Genomic DNA, 19,948 nt, shown 5'->3' with positions numbered 1-19,948 from the left:
TTTGAATCACTGCCCGTTATATAATTTTGCACTTCTTCTAATTAAATCCACTCACTGCACTCCAATAAAAAAATTCCTTAAAGATGGACAGTACTTGTTGCCTTTGATTTAGAGGTTATTCATATAATATCATTGGACAATAAAGGTGCTGTGTGTAGCTTTTCTAAACTGTCAGATTAACTAACTGATAGCTCAGAATAATTACCATAAACAAATGAGAGCTGCTAGTTTTTCCAAAAGTCTTATAGATGAGTGTGCATTACCCATCAACACTAGTGTTTCCTGTCACAAGTTGGATGTTGCTTCTTCAGTTTTTTTCCATTGGTTTTAACGAAAAACACAAACGCACTAAATATGTCTGTTACTTAATTGATAGATTTTGATTGGTATTTGCATAATATTGCATTAGTATCCTGGATTTCACTGTGACTAAGGGTTTTACAGGATACCTTGATCTGCTTCACAACCCTTTATAAGTTGAAAGAAATCCCAATTTTTAGATGCTTTACATTAAGTATTTCCATTTTAATGCCACTTTATATTTCTACTTCACAACATTTGAGAGAGAAATTGTGTAATATTTGCTAAACTGCATGTGTCTGACAGTCAGTGTAATATTGCAGGTTAAGACTGATTGGATTTCACACATACATGTATGATGGATGCGTTGCTACTACAATTCGAATGTGCATTAGCATTCTGGTTATTAGCAGAGGTTCTTCCAAACATTTTGGATGGCTTTATCTACCTTAAAAAACTATTTTGGTTTAAAAGGTCCAATCCATTGTATGTTAGCCATTTCTAAGCTAGCATTAGCTAGTGTGTCACACTGTTGATACTGTGGGCAAACGGAGAGATGAGACACATTCTTTGGATCTTACCAGAAAATGTGACCTGCGTCCCTACACAGCAACAAAAAACAGTCCAAAGGCAACCAAGAAAGTCGGGGAAGGTCTTGGTTTAAGTTACGTTTCAACTTGTTCACACATTGGCAATAAAGAGAATCTTACAAATGACAAATCGAGCAACATTCTGAATGGAAGACTTATACTTGTAATGGTGGTACGGCTGCTTTTACTGAAGTTAATGACCTTCTTCTTTGTATTGCACACCAATAGTAACGTAAGTAATGTTGTTGAACGGTTCCATAAAATGCAGTGAGGATGTGACGTTTAATGCACATGTGAGTGTGCTGTAACACTTCTGTTTTCCACTGGGTCTCATTTATATATTGTATATTGCGAATGTTCTGATAATGTGGGAGTGCATGGAGGCCTTCCAACAAGCCTACGTGTTACTTTAGCAACAATCCTCTGTAGTACTGAATCCATTTAATACTACAGTGTGATTAAATTCTTATCTTGTGATTGGTTTGACGGAATAACTCAATGACTGTGTGTCTATGTGTATCTGTAGCTGTATAGACTCTTGGTTTGAGATCAATCGATCCTGCCCTGAACACCCCTCTGACTGACTGACCACTATGGCCCACTATGAATACTGTTCAAGGTGAGACACACAGCACATACACACTACTGTCTGAATACTAATTATTGCAAAATACCATTGAGCAGGTAAACCACTGTACAGAAGCTCATGTTGGCTTTGTATTAAAATTCAGATGGGGTCCAGTCCCTGTCTTCCTCTGCTGATATGATGGACACAAATTAATTGTAGAACTGATTATTGCTCTGTAGGGGAAGACTTTAAACATCATTTTGGAGATGAACATTTTAAATACTAATATGTATTCATTTGTACAACCCCTTTCTAAGGCCAAGCTACAAAGTGCTTTACAGTGCAGAAACGAGATAAAACCAGCTCCAATAAAACATAAACACAGAATAGGAACATATTAATACTGTCTACAGCCATGCCCTGTGACGCTGTAGGCCTACTTAGAAATAACCATGCTTTGAGAAGGATGCTAACATTAGCATGCTAACATCAGAATCCCAATGTGAATGAATGAATGTTTAACAGGGGTGTTTACAATATTCACAGTCTTAATTTAACACATTAGCATGCTGAACTGAAGATTAGCACTAAACATAAAGTTCAGCTGAGGCTGATGATCGTTTAAAAGGATACAGAACAGTGTAATGTAGGTATTTGGTAATAAACCAAAAGTACTGGGTAAATTAAAATTTTGATCTGGTGATCATGCAATATGAAAAGTTAAGGGATCACCAAATTTAATACATTTCTCATTGGACCTTTAAATAATTAATACAGTAGTTCATAATAATCATATATATATATATATATATATATATAACAGCGAATATTATAAATAGAGAAACATTTAAAATGAGTACAGTGACTAATAGAGGCCACAAGATGGCAGTAATGTCTAAGCCAGAACTACTAGTGTTACAGAGAAATGTGCAGTTCAGGAAATAACTGACATGAGACTTTGCTAGCACCAGAGAGAGAAAACAATGCACTGCCATTCCTGTAATTTTTGTAGAAGCTACAGTCAAGTCCCCACAATTCATTCTGAGATGGCATAGATTGATAGAAGGATACATCCTCTGGCCACCATGAATGTATACAAATCTGTGTCTTATGTCTTTGTCATAATCCAGCCAGAAGAGGATGAGATATTTCACAGGATAACAAGTGAAATGTTGGAACTGAGGGAGAAGTCAGGGGATCACTAAAGTCTTGAGGGTTCATCCTCTGGGGACCATGAATATCTGTACAAAATCTCCTGGCAATATAGTACTTTTGAGATATTTCAGTCTGGACCAATATGGTGGAGCTACTGACCAACAGAAATCATCACCCAAAGAGCTACACTGCTAGCGTGGTTAAAAACCTACATATATTTGGTGGAGTAATATTACTTTTAAAGAAATTAAAAACTGCCCCTACCCCAAAATTCCACCGGGCACAGCTTTATGATGTTGTATGTGCGACATGGTTTGACTCTGTGATCCGAGTAAATTCAGAGCGTCTCACCTGCCTGACGTTGTTGACTTGTGTACTTCGTCCTGTTTCTCCGCTTCAAATCTCCTCTGATCTGCCTCTGACTGATTTGATTCAGTGTCTGCTTGGGGTATTTTATTTTGAAAATTGACCAGATTCTCTATGCAGTTTCTGTGACATCCTGCCAATGTGATCTAACGTTGCTGATTGACGCCAGTGCTTCCGTAAAAAATACAGCGCTTTTGGTGGAATTGCGAGCATTGTCTAGAACGGACACGATCAGCTCCGGCGACCACAGCACAGCTGGCTGTGCTCGGTGGAATTTGGGGTTAACACTTATATACAGATTCTGTATAGTGTCTGTAAAATTACACAAATTATTGCCATCTAAGCCACTGAAAACATTTTTTATCAATTAATATGTTGCTTCATAAATCACAAGTCACGCATCATTTTCCCCTCTCTGTCTGTCTGTGCCCCACCCCTCCCTCCTCTCTGTCTCCAGGACATCTGGATGTCCTGCCATGGATATCTGGACACAGACGCAACCAAATCTGATGAAACAATCAAAGTGATCAACACATACTTATCCTGACAGAATCCACCATCCTAACAAAGATAATTATTCCTCGTGAACTGAACCAAAAAAACCTGCCCATCGTACATTAAAGGGCCCCTCCCGAGCCCTCCATTTAACGTCTGCTTACAACAACCCCTTCCCTGCCCCTCCTTCCCTCCCCTCCCACTTCTCCAGGCTAACAGAGTCCCTTGAAGGGTTTCATCGGCCTCAACCCCGCACCCCCCCCAACTCGAGTGGCCATTTGCCTCCCTGACGTGCTCAGGTCCTCGCAGGCCTCCAGCAGCTGGCCTTCCATCTTGGATCCAGGCCTGTCAGTCATTTGTGTCCAGCCCTCCCATGGCCTTAACTGGAGAGAGGAGAGGAAGCAGAGCAGGGAGCGGGCAGGAGGGAAGAGGAAGGAAACAACACGAGGAAGAAGGAAGACGAGGAGGAGGAGGAGTGGGAAGAGGAGGAAGAAATTGACGAAAGGAGAATTGTTGAGTTGCAGAAGCTTGCTTCAAGAAACAGACTTGTACATTATTTGGTGGGCCTCTCATCTCACAACAGGACTCCAACTCGGTGACATTACAGACTGGGTCCCGGTGTGCTTCTTTCTCATAGTTCCTGCCTCAGTTCTGCAGCTCTCCTCGCCAAATTTGACTCATAATAATAAAATTAAAGTACCCAAAATGCTTCTTAGATCCGGGTTGTGCACACCTGGGCAGGCAGGGAGGGATGGAGGGTTAAAAAAAAAAAAACAGAAAGATGTCTTGTGTGTACAGGATGGATCGGGGAGCGGTCTGAGCGTGCTCAGTTCTGATTAGGAGGGAGAAAGGGGCCAGCAGTGTAGTTTACGCTCCTACTGTGTAACATGTGTGTTTGGGATGCTCCAGTGTCAGGCTTCACCCGGTATGTGTATGTACACTGTGTGTGTGAGAGAGAGAGCTTGGAAACATAGCTTTTGCTGAAGCCTAGTCTGTGTGTGTGTGTGTGTGTGTGTGTGTGTGTGTGAGAGACAGCATGAAAGGTCAGTGTAGAGGGCTGACTGGAACAGTGCCGTGTGTGTGTGTGTGTGTGTGTGTGTGTGTGTGTGTGCTGTGTATTGAAATGTTTACAGTCTAGATGTCCATGTTCCCTGTGTGTGCGACTGGCAGTCCTCCCTTTACTTTGCTGATGTTTACAGCCACAGAGAAGCGACATGACATATTGTAAATGACACGTGTAACCTCTCTCGGTTCTTTCTTTTCAGATCTGCCAGATTTTTCATGTGATCATGATTAGTCATTTTCTCGTGAGAGCCTCGAGTGTCGAGAGCTTGCGTGTGTGTGCGTCTCCGTGCATATGACTGTTTGTGCGTGTGTGTGTGTGTGATTCAAGAGGCACTTCTTGGTCTATGCTACTGTCAGCCCCCCCCCCCACGTTGTGTTTCTGCTAGAGTAGGTCTGGCTGACTGCGACTGGAGACGTGAGCCACTCAGACCCTAAAAAAGGACTCTGTAGTCCCACTGTGGATCCACTGGACGGGGCTTATTTATTCATTTGTTCATATTTAACAATATTTGTTTGATATTCCAATCATGTGAGGTGTTAACTCACTCTTCAGAATGCCAAGAGCTGATGTATGAAGACTACTACAAATCAACATACAAACAAACTGCATTTACAAGCTACTGTAAACAAATGGTGGAATAAATTGTGCTAGATGACAGACTCCATTTTCAACTTTCATTCTGTGACCCAGCACTGGGTTTCCCATCGGAACATCTTAATCCTAAAATCATTGTCGGCCTATTAGATACACAATGTGTACAGTATGTACTATACTTGTATATTAATGGGACACGGTGTTACAGTTAAAGTCTCAGGAGAAATCCACCCTTGAATCGTCTCCCACTCTTACATCAGTCAGAAATGTTAAACGCCCTCCAGGAGTTATTTTGGGATTGAATGTGACGTATCCACTTTCTGTGTAATTTTATATCATATAGTCATTTTACTATGTGTCCCAGACTGCTGTTTGACAGTTAATAAGGAAGGGACTGTGTATTGTACTACTATGACATGCCGACAGACTAGGGGTCGCCAAAGCTTCACAGGGGTTTGCGAGGCCTTCTGCATTTAGGCCTATAGCTCAACATTTAGTTTATTTCTGTGAAGAAAACTAAATTAAATTGTTATTTCTAAAGTTTAGATTAGTATTTAAGATATAAATTTAAACTAATCTCACAGGATAAGGGCTCTCTGATAAACAGCCTTGTCCTGGTTTAGAAAAGTAAAACAACCAAGGAGCTGATAGAACAATGGGAAGGAAACACTGAATTTGTCAGAAAAGAAGCCCATTAAGTGTGTATGATTTTTAAAAATGCAAAAAATACTTAATACAGACATTGGTAATAAGTACCTTTCTGAAAATTAAAGGAATCTGCCATCAAACTCCATGATAGATACTTGAAATATCCCAATTTGACATCACTTTGTCAATGCTTGTTAAACATTCAATTTGAGACAGAAATGCATAAAAAAATAAGCAAAACAAGCTGCAAGTGTGGATTTCTCCTCTAACATTTCTTCCATACACTCTCTGATAAATAACGTTGAAACAGTCACAGTGGAAGGACATGCTAGTCCTCACTCTCGCACCCTTTACTGTTCCACCGTTGTAAGTCGGCGTGTAAGAGTTGGACTTAACTGCTAAGATGCTTTCAGGGAAACCCAGCCTTTGGGAGAATTTTCAGACCAGATCTTTAGTGTTGGCAGAAAATCACTGATCAGAGCTGAGAGCTTCCGGAAAGCTTCAGAGCACTACGACTATCTTTCCCTTTTACCAACAACAGATGCTACAGGATCTATCATCTTTTGTTTGGGGTGTAACTTGAGGAATCCAGTCAATACCCCTGGAACAACACTAAATTTTAATTCTTTTAATCCATCAATCATTGTAATTCTTGAGGTGTAACTTTTCACAAGTAAAATGATGGGCGGTGAAGTAACACCTTGCTTTTCTCCCTGTTTTATTTCTTCGTAGTCAATTTTATAGGTGTTAATACCATGCAAGAAGTGTGAAATTTAACACAACTGAGTGCACTCAACTCCCAAAGGGGCCTCTGTAGTGCTCTGAAGCTGACAGGAAAACAACCATTTACACAACACGGCTGCTCTGTGCTCATATTGCGCTGGTCACAAGTACTTCCTGTAAAAGATGGATGTTAAAGTTAGTAGTCCGTTTTGGGGACCTTTACCATGAGAGCCTTTTCATAAAACTTTACTTGAAGTGCATTTCGAGGCATTATAAAGACTGTGAAGATATGTATGTTAGCTTAAAGCTGCAGTTGTCGATGTTATTAGCGAAACAATGGATTCAGTGTAATGTGAAAGGGGTCGCTCATAACCTGCAAAGAATTATCACCCAAATCTTAGGTAGCTGTATTAAGTGAAGAGAGTCTGATAAACCCACTCTAAGCTACCCGCCCAGCACCAACCCACTATCAGACAAAGATAGCGACTAGCAGGGGAGTATAGCAGAGCATTTAGCAGCTAAAGAGCCAGATTTTACAGCTAGCTACGTTTGTTTTGGTTCACTCTCAGCGCTAACATCAACCTTGTTTCCGGCTGCAGCAGGATGTTAGCGAAAACCTTTGGATAAACTACCTGCCCAGCCCTTACAGCAGACCGATAACGTTAGCGACTAGCTGGTGAAGATTTAGCAGCTAAAGGGACAGATATTATACTCTGGGGCTAATTCAAAACCGAGCTAAAAGGAGAGAGAATTTTGGTCTTCCAAATGAAGGCTAAGGTTGTTTTGTGTCTGATGGACATGGAACCTAAATAGACAGCTCTTTGCTAACATGTTAGCCATAAAAAACGTATGTGATAATGTGTCAATATTGTTGTTTTTAGCCTGTTCTGCTACTCTCTAGTGACCATAAAAAGGAATGAATCAGAAGTTAGATGAATGCAGCTTTACATTACATTCAGAAAACAATTAGCATTAGAATGTATGGTGGTACAGGCCTGCATTAAAGCTACATTTTGCATGTAAAAGTACACCAGTGTTTTAGAGAAACAAAATGACAGTGGGTGGCAACAGAGAAAATAGCATATTAAACAGTAACTGAGACAATATTAACAAATAAAGTTCTTGCGTCAGGACATGATCATGTTTCCCCCAAACAATGAAGAACTGACTGACTTAAGAATAAAAAGTGAATCGCTTTGCTGTCCTTCATGCAGGCAGTATCCCACACTGGCTGGTTTGGTAAACATGAGTGAGCTTTGTGACTTCACTTTAGAGAATTTTTATGAATTCAATTTCATATCTTGTTAAACAGCTGCCTCTTGCAGCCATTTGGAGCGGCCATCATGTGACGATGTCTAATGCAGCTTTAGTGGAGTTTGAATGTGGTATTTCGGCAGTCAGTCACCCTGGAGTTTTCTTCCTCATCATATCACATCTAATATTAAAGCACTTGCGATCATAATGTGGTTATGATGCCTCGTGAGCACCACTTCAAATAAAGTGTTACAAACCTGTCAGTGCTGAGATCATCCCTGTTCCTTATTAAGGCTATGGCACATGTAGGGTTTGAGATGGAGGGCAGTGTTAATTTTAGCAAGCATGGGGACCAACATCACGGTGCATAACAGTAATATAAGAAGAATATAAGAACAAAAGAAGCCAAATAATAATGGTAACTGCTAACCTCATTGCCTATTTGTGTGACACACAATGTTCTCTGTATATCATGGCCTGCAGCTAATGGAGGGGGATGATCTCTTTGGGAAATGACATGCGCTTTAGTCTGGGTTGCAGAGTGAAAATATCAAATGAGTCTCTCAGACTGCTGCTACAGTCGACAGTAGGCCCACTGTACCGCCTGCCTGCCCACTCAGCTCGGACAAACAGCTACAAGAACAATACAGTACCTTCATTTACTATGGCTTTATTTCATTTGACTCCTTTTAGTTCATGACTTATTTTACTTTCTGAAGATGTGAATGGCTGCCTGCTTTTTGGGGGCGCCGACTAACATGTCTGATGACTTTGATGTGCAATCTGTGGGATGAGTAATAATAATGACATATATAATAATCTATAATATTAAAAATGTCAAAATACAAAAGATGACTGAGCTGTTCTTCCTGTCTAGATAGAGTGATGGTACCTTGACAGAAGACTACAGTATGGATTAGTTGTCATTTTCCATTCATCAACTGATAAATGTGATCAGGACAGACAGCAAGCAGGAAGGAGTAACAGAAGCATCTAGAATGTTAATTTGGTTCCCTTCTTTTTCCACTTTAATTCAATGAAAATGTTTTTTATTATCTTTATTTATTTATGCGTGTCTTTATTATTGTTATTATTATTATTATTATTGTTGTAGTTTCATGACTGTTACATACTCTTACAACAGCATACAAGAAGATTTACAATTTGTAATGGTAATATTCTGACCTCTAATGGCTGAAGTCGTAGTTGCATCCAACTTTCACTGGCAAAAAAGGCTAATTTAATTTTGTAAATCATTTCACTGTTGGAAACCATAATAATATAATTCAAAACCGCTTTAAGAAAACTTAACAAAACACTTAGATAACCCAAATTAAAATAGAAAGAAGGAGACAGCATTAAGGCAAACAACAGATACTGTGGAGTGGAATCGGATCGATTGCTCTGGTCTAGATATCACAGCCGCGCTCTGATTGGTCAACAGGTCCTGGCGCCAAAACAGCAAGGAGGAAGAGTTGACTTGTAAACACAGCCGGAGACATTTCTGCTCAATACCTCAGCACATATATCTGGTCTAAAACTACCTTTCGGCCTCATTCAGGCACAAAATGGATACGCATTCATATATGCCTGTACAGCCTGGGGTCGGGATGGAGGAGAATTTCCTGTCTCTCGACGATATTTTGCTCTCTCATGAAAGACTTCCCATCCGGACAGAGTGCGCTTTCCCCCGCCTGGGTTACCTGGAGAAGTCGAGTGACACACAGGACATACCGGAGGTTAGTAAAGTCACTGAGGGAAAATGTAGGAAACGTCGTGATAGTCACAGCGTTGTTAATGCTTTCCTTTAGAGAAACGCGCCTATCAGAAGTAGCGTTACACCTAAAGTAGTCCTGGTACATGACATCTGGTTGTGTAAAGAAAATGAAATCAAACCTTATCCGATATTTTGCAGTTTATTCTTACCTTTCTGTGTTGGTATTGGCACATATGTGGTAGAAAATGAAGTAAGACCCACTTACCGGCATACTTATTACCTACCAGAACTTCAACTGTTTTATTTTATTTTTTTAATTTGGTTTGCATGTAGGCTGCATTAAAGCTGCAGTAGACAACTTTCATACAAATATTTTTTGTCATATTCACTGAAACTTTAACTACATCCTGACAGTAGAACATGAGACAGATAATGTGTGAAACAATCAGGTTCCTCTGGTTCCTCCTAGAGCTCCTAATGGTATTTACAAGAATCCACCGGGCCTGAACCAAAACATCCAATCAGAGCCGAGAAAGATGATTGATTATTGATTATTGAGTCTCATTCCCAGGGTGTCAAATATTGATGCTCGGAATGAAACTCAACAATAAACTATCTTGGTTGATTTCACCAGGCAACAACCAATAGTGAAGATCATAAAGAAAATATATATATACACATATATACACACAGTTCATTATGGATACATAAAGTTACTCGAGATCATAATGAAATGTTGTTTGATATGTTGCCTGTTATGTATATAATGTATTTATATGTATTAAGATTTAGTTAGAGGTCTTTTTCACAGAAGGAAGAAAAAGCCTGTAATAAATAATAAAATAAATCCTGGCTGAATCTCTTTATCTCAGGGTACAAAGATGGAGCTCCCTCTGTGGCTCTCCAAAGGACTGTATGAGAGGAAGAGGAGAGTGTTGTCAGTTGAGCTTCCGAAGGTGTACAGAGAGGGCTGGAGGACCGTGTTCAACGCCGACCCCAACGTGGTGGACCTGCATAAGATGGGGCCCTACTACTATGGCCTGGGATCCCAGATGCTGCACTTCGATAGCCCAGAGAACCCAGAGATCGGACAGACGCTGCTGCAGGTGAACAACACGCACAAACAATAACACAGAAGAGTTCATTTAACATTAGAAGGCTACAGAATATGAAACCTCATCCTAATAGTATCTAGGTCTACACTGGGCAAGCATTAAAAAATAATAAATATTCACACCAGACAGGGGTCGTGGTTAAACACATTACACGTCATTTACAGTGATTCATTTACTTCATCAAGGACACAGCATGTCTCTGCACACCCTGTAATGGATGTATGGAAACTGTGTGGCTGTGACCTCTGGGAGGTGAGACAACCCTGCAGGAGAAGAAAAAGGTATTGGCACATATGAAGTAAATGCAGGGACATCATTTTGTAATGGTCAGTTTTCTCTTTGGTTATGAAATAAACTGAGTGGGGTAAAAAGTACTGTATTTGCCTCCAAAATGTAGTGCAGTGGAAGCGTAAAGTAGCATAAAATCGAAATACTTAAAGTACCTCGAACTTGTACTTACATACAGTACTTGAGTAAATGTAGCTAGTTGCACGCCACCAATGGTTATTCTAGATTTTGACACTAACATATTCATTTGTACTGTAAATGTATATCTGTTTTAAATATCGGTTATTGGTGTCCTTGATTACTAATAATTGGTATCTGTATCAAGTAATTGGTAGATCCTTACACAGTCCCACACATAACCTACTGTTACATGGCAAATTGTCATATTATAGTGTGTCAGTTAGTGAGCAGAGATGCTGATAGTTGAAGTTAGTTGCTTCTGGACAGAGCCAAGTTAGCTTCCAGTCTGTGTGCTAAGCTAAGCTAACCAGCTACTGGCTGTAGTCTTATATTTAAATCTTCTCATCTAATGTGACAGAGAGCAAACACACTTATTTTCCAAAATGTCAAACTATTCTTGTAACACAGTTTTGTTTCACTTGAAGTAAAGATGCGCCGATGCTGATCTTGATGTTTCTAATAACCATTTGGCTGCCTGTTTTGTTGTTATTTATTCACTCTTTTGTGCCAGGGAAACAAAAAAAACTACAAAGATTAGCATCTCTGCCTTGTTTGTTTGAGTTTATTCACAATACCACTTCAAACATTACAATAATACAATAATACAGTTGGGGTACAAAATCAATTGGGTAGAGGGAATGGGTCCCCCAAGGAAGCTAGGAAAGCTTATAGGTGGGGGCCCATGGTTCATGAAAGGGTAGTGGTACAGACAGTGGTATACACAGTTACCACCTGTAAGCAGATGATGACGAGTAAATGCACGCACAGAGCGCACCAGAACATACATAACATTACATACACATACAGTCATACACATACATCCCAGTAGTCCATGAGAAAACAGTTTTATATTAGATATAGGTTAATAGGAAATTATTTTTTAGTTGTCTTTTAAAGACTTTAATGTTGCATCTAAGTGTGTTTCTCTTCTCATCCAAGATGTGAGACTCAGAGCAGAACCGCCGCTCGCTGTCCGTGCGGCTGCATCGACCACATCTGTGTTTGCGTGCAATTCCTGCCAGTGCTGGAAAACAGCTGATTATATCTCCAATATCCGATACAACTGATAAACATCAGCCACTGTCAGACAACAAGGCGAATACCGGCCCAACATCAGTATATCTAGCTTAAAAAAAATAGAAAGTGATGTCAGCTGCATCAAGCAGACGTAACATTTGCTACACAGAAAGTGAGAGCACATATGAATTTTTTCCTTTTGTTTTTGTTTTGCAGAACCACAGGTCATAAATAATGATTTTAAGCTGTTGCTGACTTGTGAACACGCTTGAAATCCCCAAAACAGTTCTCTGGGTTTGTTTAAATGTATAAATAAATGTGTGGTAAAATAGAATATAAATAGATCTTGCACTGTACAACAGCCCTGATCAACAGACACAATGCTGAGTCAAAACAAAGGGAGCCAGTGTTATTTAATAGGCTACAACTAGGGGGTGCAATCAGATCAGAAAACATGGCAGACTACTGGTTGTCTGGTGCAGCCGTTACCAGGCAGATTGACTCTCTAATCTCACTGTCTGACAAACAGAGGGTTGTAACACACACCATAACTTCATAGCCGTACACACCACCAGGCTTTTACATACTTTAAATGGTAAAAATGCCAGGTATTTCTTCAAGTAGTGTGTTTATTTATCAAATGAGTGAACACAGACTTTGTTATGAAGACATGTTTACTACATCCAGCCTGCGTTCAGATGTACAACTGCTGGTGTTCACTACATTGACATAAATGATGCATAACTTTCTTTTCTATAGAGGCATTTTAAAATGCAGCCCAGGGACTGTGCTACGAACCAAAATAATCGAGGTAGATTGGGGGGGGCATTACAGCCACCACTGGATGCCACCAAATGCACACTAGACTTTTTAATGTAAAATACCTTTACTGTTGTACCATATTTAAGTATGTGCTCTCTTTCTTCTCATCTAACTGGTGGCAAACTATTGACATTGTCCTTTGTCCAGACCTTCATCGGCCGGTTTAGACGGACTATGGACTCCTCCCAGAATGCCTACAACGAGGACACGTCCGCACTGGTGGAGCGTCTGGACTGTCTGGAGAAAGCTCTGTTCCGGTCAGGGCAGAGCGGCCTCAACGGCTTCCAGAGCTGGGAGAAGGGCCAGGCCTCCCAGCTCACCGCCTCCAGTCTGGTGCTCAACTACCGTAAGAGGAAGATGACCGACGTGCAGCACTGACCTCTGCCCACAGCTAAAAAGATAACAGACACCGGTCAGAGAGCGCTGACTTCCTGTGGTTTTCCAATTCCACAGACAGACTTTCACATCCGAGCCATGCTCTCTGTGGTGTGGAGTATAAATGTGTTTCCTATTTATTTTGTCACATTGTTTCCACTGATGGTGCAGGAACTGATGATAAGTTGATCTATGAATATTCAATTTCCGTCATTTTGATTGCTGATTTGTTCTTTTTATCATACATCAAGTAAAGAACATTTAGCTGGTTGCAGTGTTACAAACAAACAATTGCTTGTTTATTCTGTTTTATGCCATTACAGATGGGTAACCTACTGATGTGGATAAAACGTTCTTCCTTGATAAACGTGATTTCATATCGTAAAATAGGAAATCATTTCTAAATTGCCTGCTAGGCCTATGAACAGAACTGGAGATATTACAGAGATAGCTGAACAGAGCAAAATCAGTAATAGATTTTAGTCTTGATCTTATAAATATTTGCAAGGGATTCTGTTATTTCAGCATCTACCTGCTGCCACAGTGTTGACTGCCGTTATCTATGCTCATAAAGGAACACTTGCATAGCAGCATAGTCTGTGGTAAGGTGGGCTTTGAAAATATAAACCATCATTTTCATAATGTTGACTACTTAAGCTGTCAATTCATTTGTGTTGTTAATACTATAGAAAGTGGCCACAGCATGCAGATTGAGGTCACCTCTAAATGCCAACTGCTGGGCACAGTGAGCAGAATCTGTAATTACCACCTGCTTGGCACCAAATGCTGGTAAAACGTGTTTTTGGTAGAATTATCAGTGAGATTTCTTAACATTTGGATATCATGTATGAATTATCCGTGCATTCTGTATGAATTCACTTTATAAATGATAATAAATGTACAGTACATACATTATTTTTGAACTTCTATGTGCTTTAAATCCTGTATGCTACTAAAAGACTCATCTTCAGAATTGTTTATATGACATATATTAAGTATTGAAATAAAACTAGTTGAGTTGACTTTTGACCTTTTGGATAAAAAATGTCTTCAAACCAAAAAAAGTGTTTTTCACCGTGACCTTTGAGTCCAAAGTGTCCCCCAGTTGTCCCACCAGCTGAAATATGGTCATCAAATTTAGAGTTATGGCCAGAAACGTGTTTTGTGAGGTCACAGTGACTTTTGAACACCAAATTCGAATCACTTCATCGTTAAGTCGAAATTTGAAGAAAATTCTGTGGAGGTGTGAAGAATGGGATGAACGGATGTACAGCGCTATAGAAAAATATGCCATACTGTTCCTGTGTTTAGTGTCCATTTTGTCCATTGTTTCTGTTATTGTGTTCTAATTTGTGATGTCTGCTCTGCAGAGTTGCTCTTTAATGAAACCTATCCATAATACTTGGGACCATTATGCTAATGTTGATAATGGTAATTGTCAGACCCCCGCTGAACCTGACTCATACTTCTTATTGATATTCAGCTTAATGACTCACTTGTGGAGCTTCCTTTGTAGTTATGATTTACAGTAATCTCGGCCTGAATCATCGCTGCATCACAAACACTGACACATCATGTAATGTGAAAAACGTGGCAAAAAGACTGTTTGACAAAAGATATACAGAGTACCAAACAGGGAAAGTACTTTAAGTTATCACACAGTAAATTAGTCTTCAACAACTCTCAGCACTACTTCTGTTTAACGCTGCAAACTCCATTCCCTGGCTTTCACCATATTAGTATTTACTCTCCGTCTGAGATTTTATTGTAAGGTGGTCCTGGTATTTTGTCCGCGCCCTCTCTGTGTATGTGCGTGAGTGTGTTGGCCTTTAGCTGCTGATATCATTAGCGCGCTATCCCCGCAGTGGCCCTGCTTGTTATCCAGAGGTGACATTCAGACATGTCAGCCCAGTGTGTGTTTTCCACTAAACTCCGGCATAGGGCTGCATAATTAATCACTACTTTTATTTTGAAGTTTTTTATTTTCGTGAAATGCAGGACTTACTTATTATGAAGTGGCTTCACATTTTGTGTTTTTCTTAAGCGCTGCCAACCCATGCGTCACATTTAGTTAAAAAGTATATACCATCTTACGTAGCTTTAGAAAAAAGCTAATCTGATAAAAATGTTTCCTCTGTCCAAGTAATTTCAATTCCTCACATAGTAGTTTTACATTTATTTTACTAGACAGAATAAGAACATGTATGTAGTTAAAGTCCCTACAGGGAACATTCATTTTGTGTTCATTCTGGCGGCCCCTGTCGACAAAAGTGGTAGTGTTTTTACCGCCTCATTTCATTGATTTCAAGGGGCAATATAAAATCCCAGTGGTAGGCATAACTATATAGAAACAGCCAAGCTTCTCGCTGATGTTGCCCTTTATGTAGGTCATATAGAGGCATCAGCATTAAACTGAGACTGTTACCAGTTAAAATTCCTAGTAGTATGTGAAATCAAATATGTATATTTCACAGTCAGTACGCCATTTTAGTGTTTATATTAAAAAAATACTGTACTGACATAGAGTAAGTTTTAAATCACATAATATAAATAAAAATGGACGTAGTCTCTGTGATGTCACCCATAGGTTTCTGAAGAGCCGTTGTGAAGCTCAGTGTGGTTGGCTCTGGCCGTCGCCATCTTGGTAGTCCTCACTACACTAATCCAAAAATGGCAAAAGAGGTGGAGCGTGGGTGGAGCTGAGGCGGGCTGAATGAAGCCTGGTTACTGAAACCAATTGCCTGTGATGACACTCACCTGTCACTCAAAGCATCCACTCCCCGTCATGAATTTAGTTATAGAGACCAAAACAGCCTTTGTACCAGGCTGTAAACATGTTTATTTCTGCTGTAAAGTTAATATGGGGCTTTATGGAGACTGACTCACTGCTGGAGCCAGCCTCTAGTGGCTGGTCAAGGAACTATAGCTTTTATTGTTGGCTTTATTTGCCATCCACAGACGTTGCCGCTTGCACTGAACATGTTATTCACCACTCTACATGTGACACCAGTGTTGTCACGATACCAAAATTATTGTTTCGATACCGATACCAAGTAACAATAACTTGTGACTAACTATATAGCATCTCTATATGCAGCTAACATTTACTTAACCATAACATTACCATAATTAATAATAGGAAATAATGAGTTAACCTAATGTTATTTAAGCTGTGATATATGGATTAATATAGACTAATGTTTCCTGTACTTCAACGTCTGATTTCTTTGATGGTTAACTTTATATTTGAGTCCATCATTTCTTATAAGGCGTTTCACAAATACACCTCCTTTGCGTAGGTCTGTGCTCTTTAAATGCTGTAATAACCCAATATACATAAATCACTGACTAACATACACATGCTCTGATTATAATCATATAGCCTACAGATCATTTTAGCTCATGTTTTGTATGCTTTATTTTAGCAGCTTGCAAATTATTAACGTTATCTGTGAAAGTTGCGTTTTCAGAGATGTTGAATTAGCCGTAGGCAGGCTGTTGGTTAGCCTACTATTTCTCTAGATAGCCTCGTCAAACTACGGTGGTGCAAAATAGTGACTTCTCACAAAATAAACCATAGCCTACTCATTTGACTTATTTAAAGGCATGAATGTGATCGTGTTATCTTTCACATACTAACCTGTCGGTCTTTAAACTCCTTGTACAACTCGGCGTGGTTGTCGGCCAAGTGTTTCGCCAGGTTCGAGGTGTTGGCTACTTCCCACACCTCTGCCTTGGCAAAATTACTTTCATAATATCAGAATAGAGTGCAGCGCCTAGAGAGTCCTTGCTGGAACCAGCAGGGGCTGGGGCTCTGTCAGTGACCAAGTGCTGTTGGATAAATCTCTAGAGGGTGAAACTCTATAATCAGAGAAAGCAGTGACAAAAATGTGTTGATGGGGTCGTGGCTTACACTCTTTTGTCTGAGTCACTTGTGCACAGAGGCATGAAGACAGTTGGCACTGAGACTCAGTGACTGCAGCTCTGTGATCATCAGAACCAGCAGTGGATGATGCTGTTAGTTATGTTCTGGGAGGCAAAGTTAGTTAGAAATGATGCAACATTCAACAAAACTTATTCAACTTTATGCACACACGAGAGCAACCACTACAGCAAGTCCATGTTACCAAATTTAAACAATAAAAATAAACTCGAACAGGCAGATTGCTGAGCACATTCATGCTCCCCAGAGGATAAACCCCTCACATTCTGGACACTTCATAGGTTTTCAATTTTTCATTTGTGTTTTTATTTTATTTTTTAGTTTATAGTGCAATACAAATGACCAACGTGAAGACACCTACGACAGCACAAGACAACAGAGGGAACTAGAGGCTGACAAACCGCAACAGAATGAAGCAGTAGCAACAATTAGCCCCCATACGACACCAAGAATAAATTAATAAACTATATAAATGATTCCCTGCAAATGTCCTCTGACGCAAGCTCAAGAAAAGCATCAGCAAGTACTTTTATTAAAGTGCAATTAAACTACATGGTTTACAAAAACACAAACAAATAGGAAGCTGAGACCATCTGCTCCATTGTACACAAGGGCAACACTTGGTGCTGGTTTTGCCGACCTCAGCGCTGACACACTGGAGGCTTAAGGTCTACCAAAGTCACTTTGTTCCCCACAAACCACCAACAGTCCCACATGCTCAGGTTGTCTTTTAACAGGCACCGTCCCAGGAACCCTGGTTGTTGTTGCTGTGAATATTTACCAGCAGGCTGTTATTTAACTGCTCATACATGGACTTATGTGGAAAAGGCATTAGCGTAACACGGCATGTGAGAGTGGCCCAGTCCTAGCTGCTTGCTCAAGTGTTAAATGTGGGTCAGATGATGGACAGCGAGCTGGGAGGTAGGTCACTGATGATGAAAATATTGATGTTGCCTCTGGGCTGAAACTATTGATCCTGATATGGGATTGTCCTGACGGAGGGAGGCCTCCACAACATTGCTGCTCATCTGATTCTTCGTGTCTCTCAATGGCTTTTCAGCTCTAATGTATCATATGACCAACTAGCCCTTTGAATAGTCCCTACATTACCAAGCTTCTTGCACTGCTAGTTCTGCAAAGCCACATGGATACGGTGACCAGACATCCCAGTTTGTGCAGCGTTGACCCGGTTTCAAGCTGGGTGTCCCAGGTTTTTACTTAACCCAATACAAAAACAATGGACCATGTGTTTGAATTTAACACTGATTTGTCTGAATGTGTGTCAGTCAATCAATGTGTAATTGTAATTGTGTAATCAGAAACAGAAATACTTTAATTTCCCCCTGGGGATTATTAAAGTATTTCTGATTCTGATTCTGATTAATTGTCAAGGCTTTTGCTAGCCTCTGAGTTATAGGCAAGCGTTGCAGACCATGATGCTTGCGGTTCTTTCTCTCAAAACTTTAATAACACAGTTGGATGAGACATCAATTTAACTTTTTATTTGTATTTTTTTAATTTAGTTTGACAGCGAATATATGTCCAATATTGTAAAGGAAGAAGGTAAGCTACCTGCTGACAGTTTCTATCTAGACAGTCCTATAAAGTACTAACAGCAGATATTAAACCCTGCAATAAGTGAGAAATACATGAAGACCAGGATCACTTCAGAAAGCCCTTCAGTGGGATAACCTTCCAACACTTACCATTACCTATTTGGATGACCCACATGTAGCTTGGGCTATATTCTGGTCACCACCCAAAGGCAAGTCAGTTCATCATGACCACTGAGGTACAATGCAGTCAGACTCACCCACAGGGTGAGATTTTATGGTGCAAAATCTAGAAAGTGTGAATTCTGTTTGTAGGTGAAACCAACCATTACTGTCTGATTACATGTATCTGCAGGCACATCTATTACAGGTCCTTCATTACCTCTGTCTGCAGGTCCTGGTGGGCAGTCTCAGCAAAAGGTTTAGCTGAAGCAAAGGGCAGACTGAGGGCGAGCGTCCAGGAAGCTGACATACAAGACACTAATGCTGCCTCTGGCTTCTGTCTCCTTTAAGGGCCTCTGACATTTGGTATTTGTTGGGAAACCATTTGTGTACATGACAAAATGCTGAGAGGAGCCCAAGGCTTATTCTTTCTCCCTCTCTTGGCCTCTCTCACTCGGTCTGGCGCTCATTTTCTACATAATACAAGTATATCTATATAAGTAGATACTGTCTACATACAAGTACCTAAATTGTAATGACATTTCTATTCTATTTATATATATTCTGTTTCATTTTATTCACATTTAGCTCTGTAACTTTGAGTCAGCCTTATAAGTAATTTCATCACTTTCTCTCTCTGTGGAGACATTGTGCAGGCAGAGTTTCTATTCTGAGCAGGGCCACCAGTACACCATACTATGCAATTAACATTTTATCATCTTCACTCAACCACAACCTGCACCAATTACTCTTGTTCAAGAACACATCACTGGATTGGATTACAATAATAAGAAGTTGTTTTACAAGGTTCCACGTGGCTAATAAATTAAAGTTAACTTCTGTACTTTTACTGCAGTTATGATCCTCTGTAGCTCAGATGAAAACACTGTAAAGTGTGAAGTCACCTATTGATTTATGGCTCCCGACACCCAAACTGTCTGGTCAGTGGGCTCTGTTTTCTTGGCTTGCTGAGGAAAAAAACTCAGTTTGAGTGTATCTATTAGTCAGGGACCTTAT

General features: G+C 40.1%; 2 protein-coding genes across 2 annotated transcripts in view; both read left to right on the top strand.

Annotated features, from left to right (window-relative positions):
- Window positions 1–8,609, top strand: part of znrf1 (zinc and ring finger 1) — a 59,872-nt gene extending 51,263 nt beyond the window's left edge. Inside the window, exons 4-5 of the mRNA XM_051383348.1 lie at window positions 1,417–1,509; window positions 3,437–8,609. Of these exons, the coding sequence (XP_051239308.1) occupies window positions 1,417–1,474 (58 nt within the window). The 3' untranslated portion in view covers window positions 1,475–1,509; window positions 3,437–8,609. The remainder of the gene's footprint in view (window positions 1–1,416; window positions 1,510–3,436) is intronic.
- Window positions 8,610–8,878: 269 nt separating this feature from the next.
- Window positions 8,879–14,295, top strand: gins3 (GINS complex subunit 3). Its single transcript, XM_051383349.1, has 3 exons — window positions 8,879–9,498; window positions 10,349–10,582; window positions 13,046–14,295. Exons 1-3 carry the CDS (start codon window positions 9,328–9,330, stop codon window positions 13,274–13,276), a joined length of 636 nt encoding a protein of 211 aa, XP_051239309.1. The 5' UTR covers window positions 8,879–9,327; the 3' UTR covers window positions 13,277–14,295.
- The last annotated feature ends 5,653 nt before the right edge of the window (window positions 14,296–19,948 follow it).

Source organism: Dicentrarchus labrax, unplaced genomic scaffold (assembly GCF_905237075.1).
Source record: "Dicentrarchus labrax unplaced genomic scaffold, dlabrax2021, whole genome shotgun sequence".
NCBI lineage: Eukaryota > Metazoa > Chordata > Actinopteri > Moronidae > Dicentrarchus > Dicentrarchus labrax.
Note: the sequence above shows the minus strand (reverse complement) of the source record. Positions and strands in the feature narration are given on the sequence as shown.

Bases quoted from the DNA above. Each gene is read 5' to 3' on its own strand.
- gins3 (XM_051383349.1), top strand. From the start codon at position 9,328: ATGGATACGCATTCATATATGCCTGTACAGCCTGGGGTCGGGATGGAG. The intron at 9,499-10,348 runs GTTAGTAAAGTC...TCTTTATCTCAG, and splicing joins ACACACAGGACATACCGGAG to GGTACAAAGATGGAGCTCCC. The intron at 10,583-13,045 runs GTGAACAACACG...TCCTTTGTCCAG, and splicing joins TCGGACAGACGCTGCTGCAG to ACCTTCATCGGCCGGTTTAG.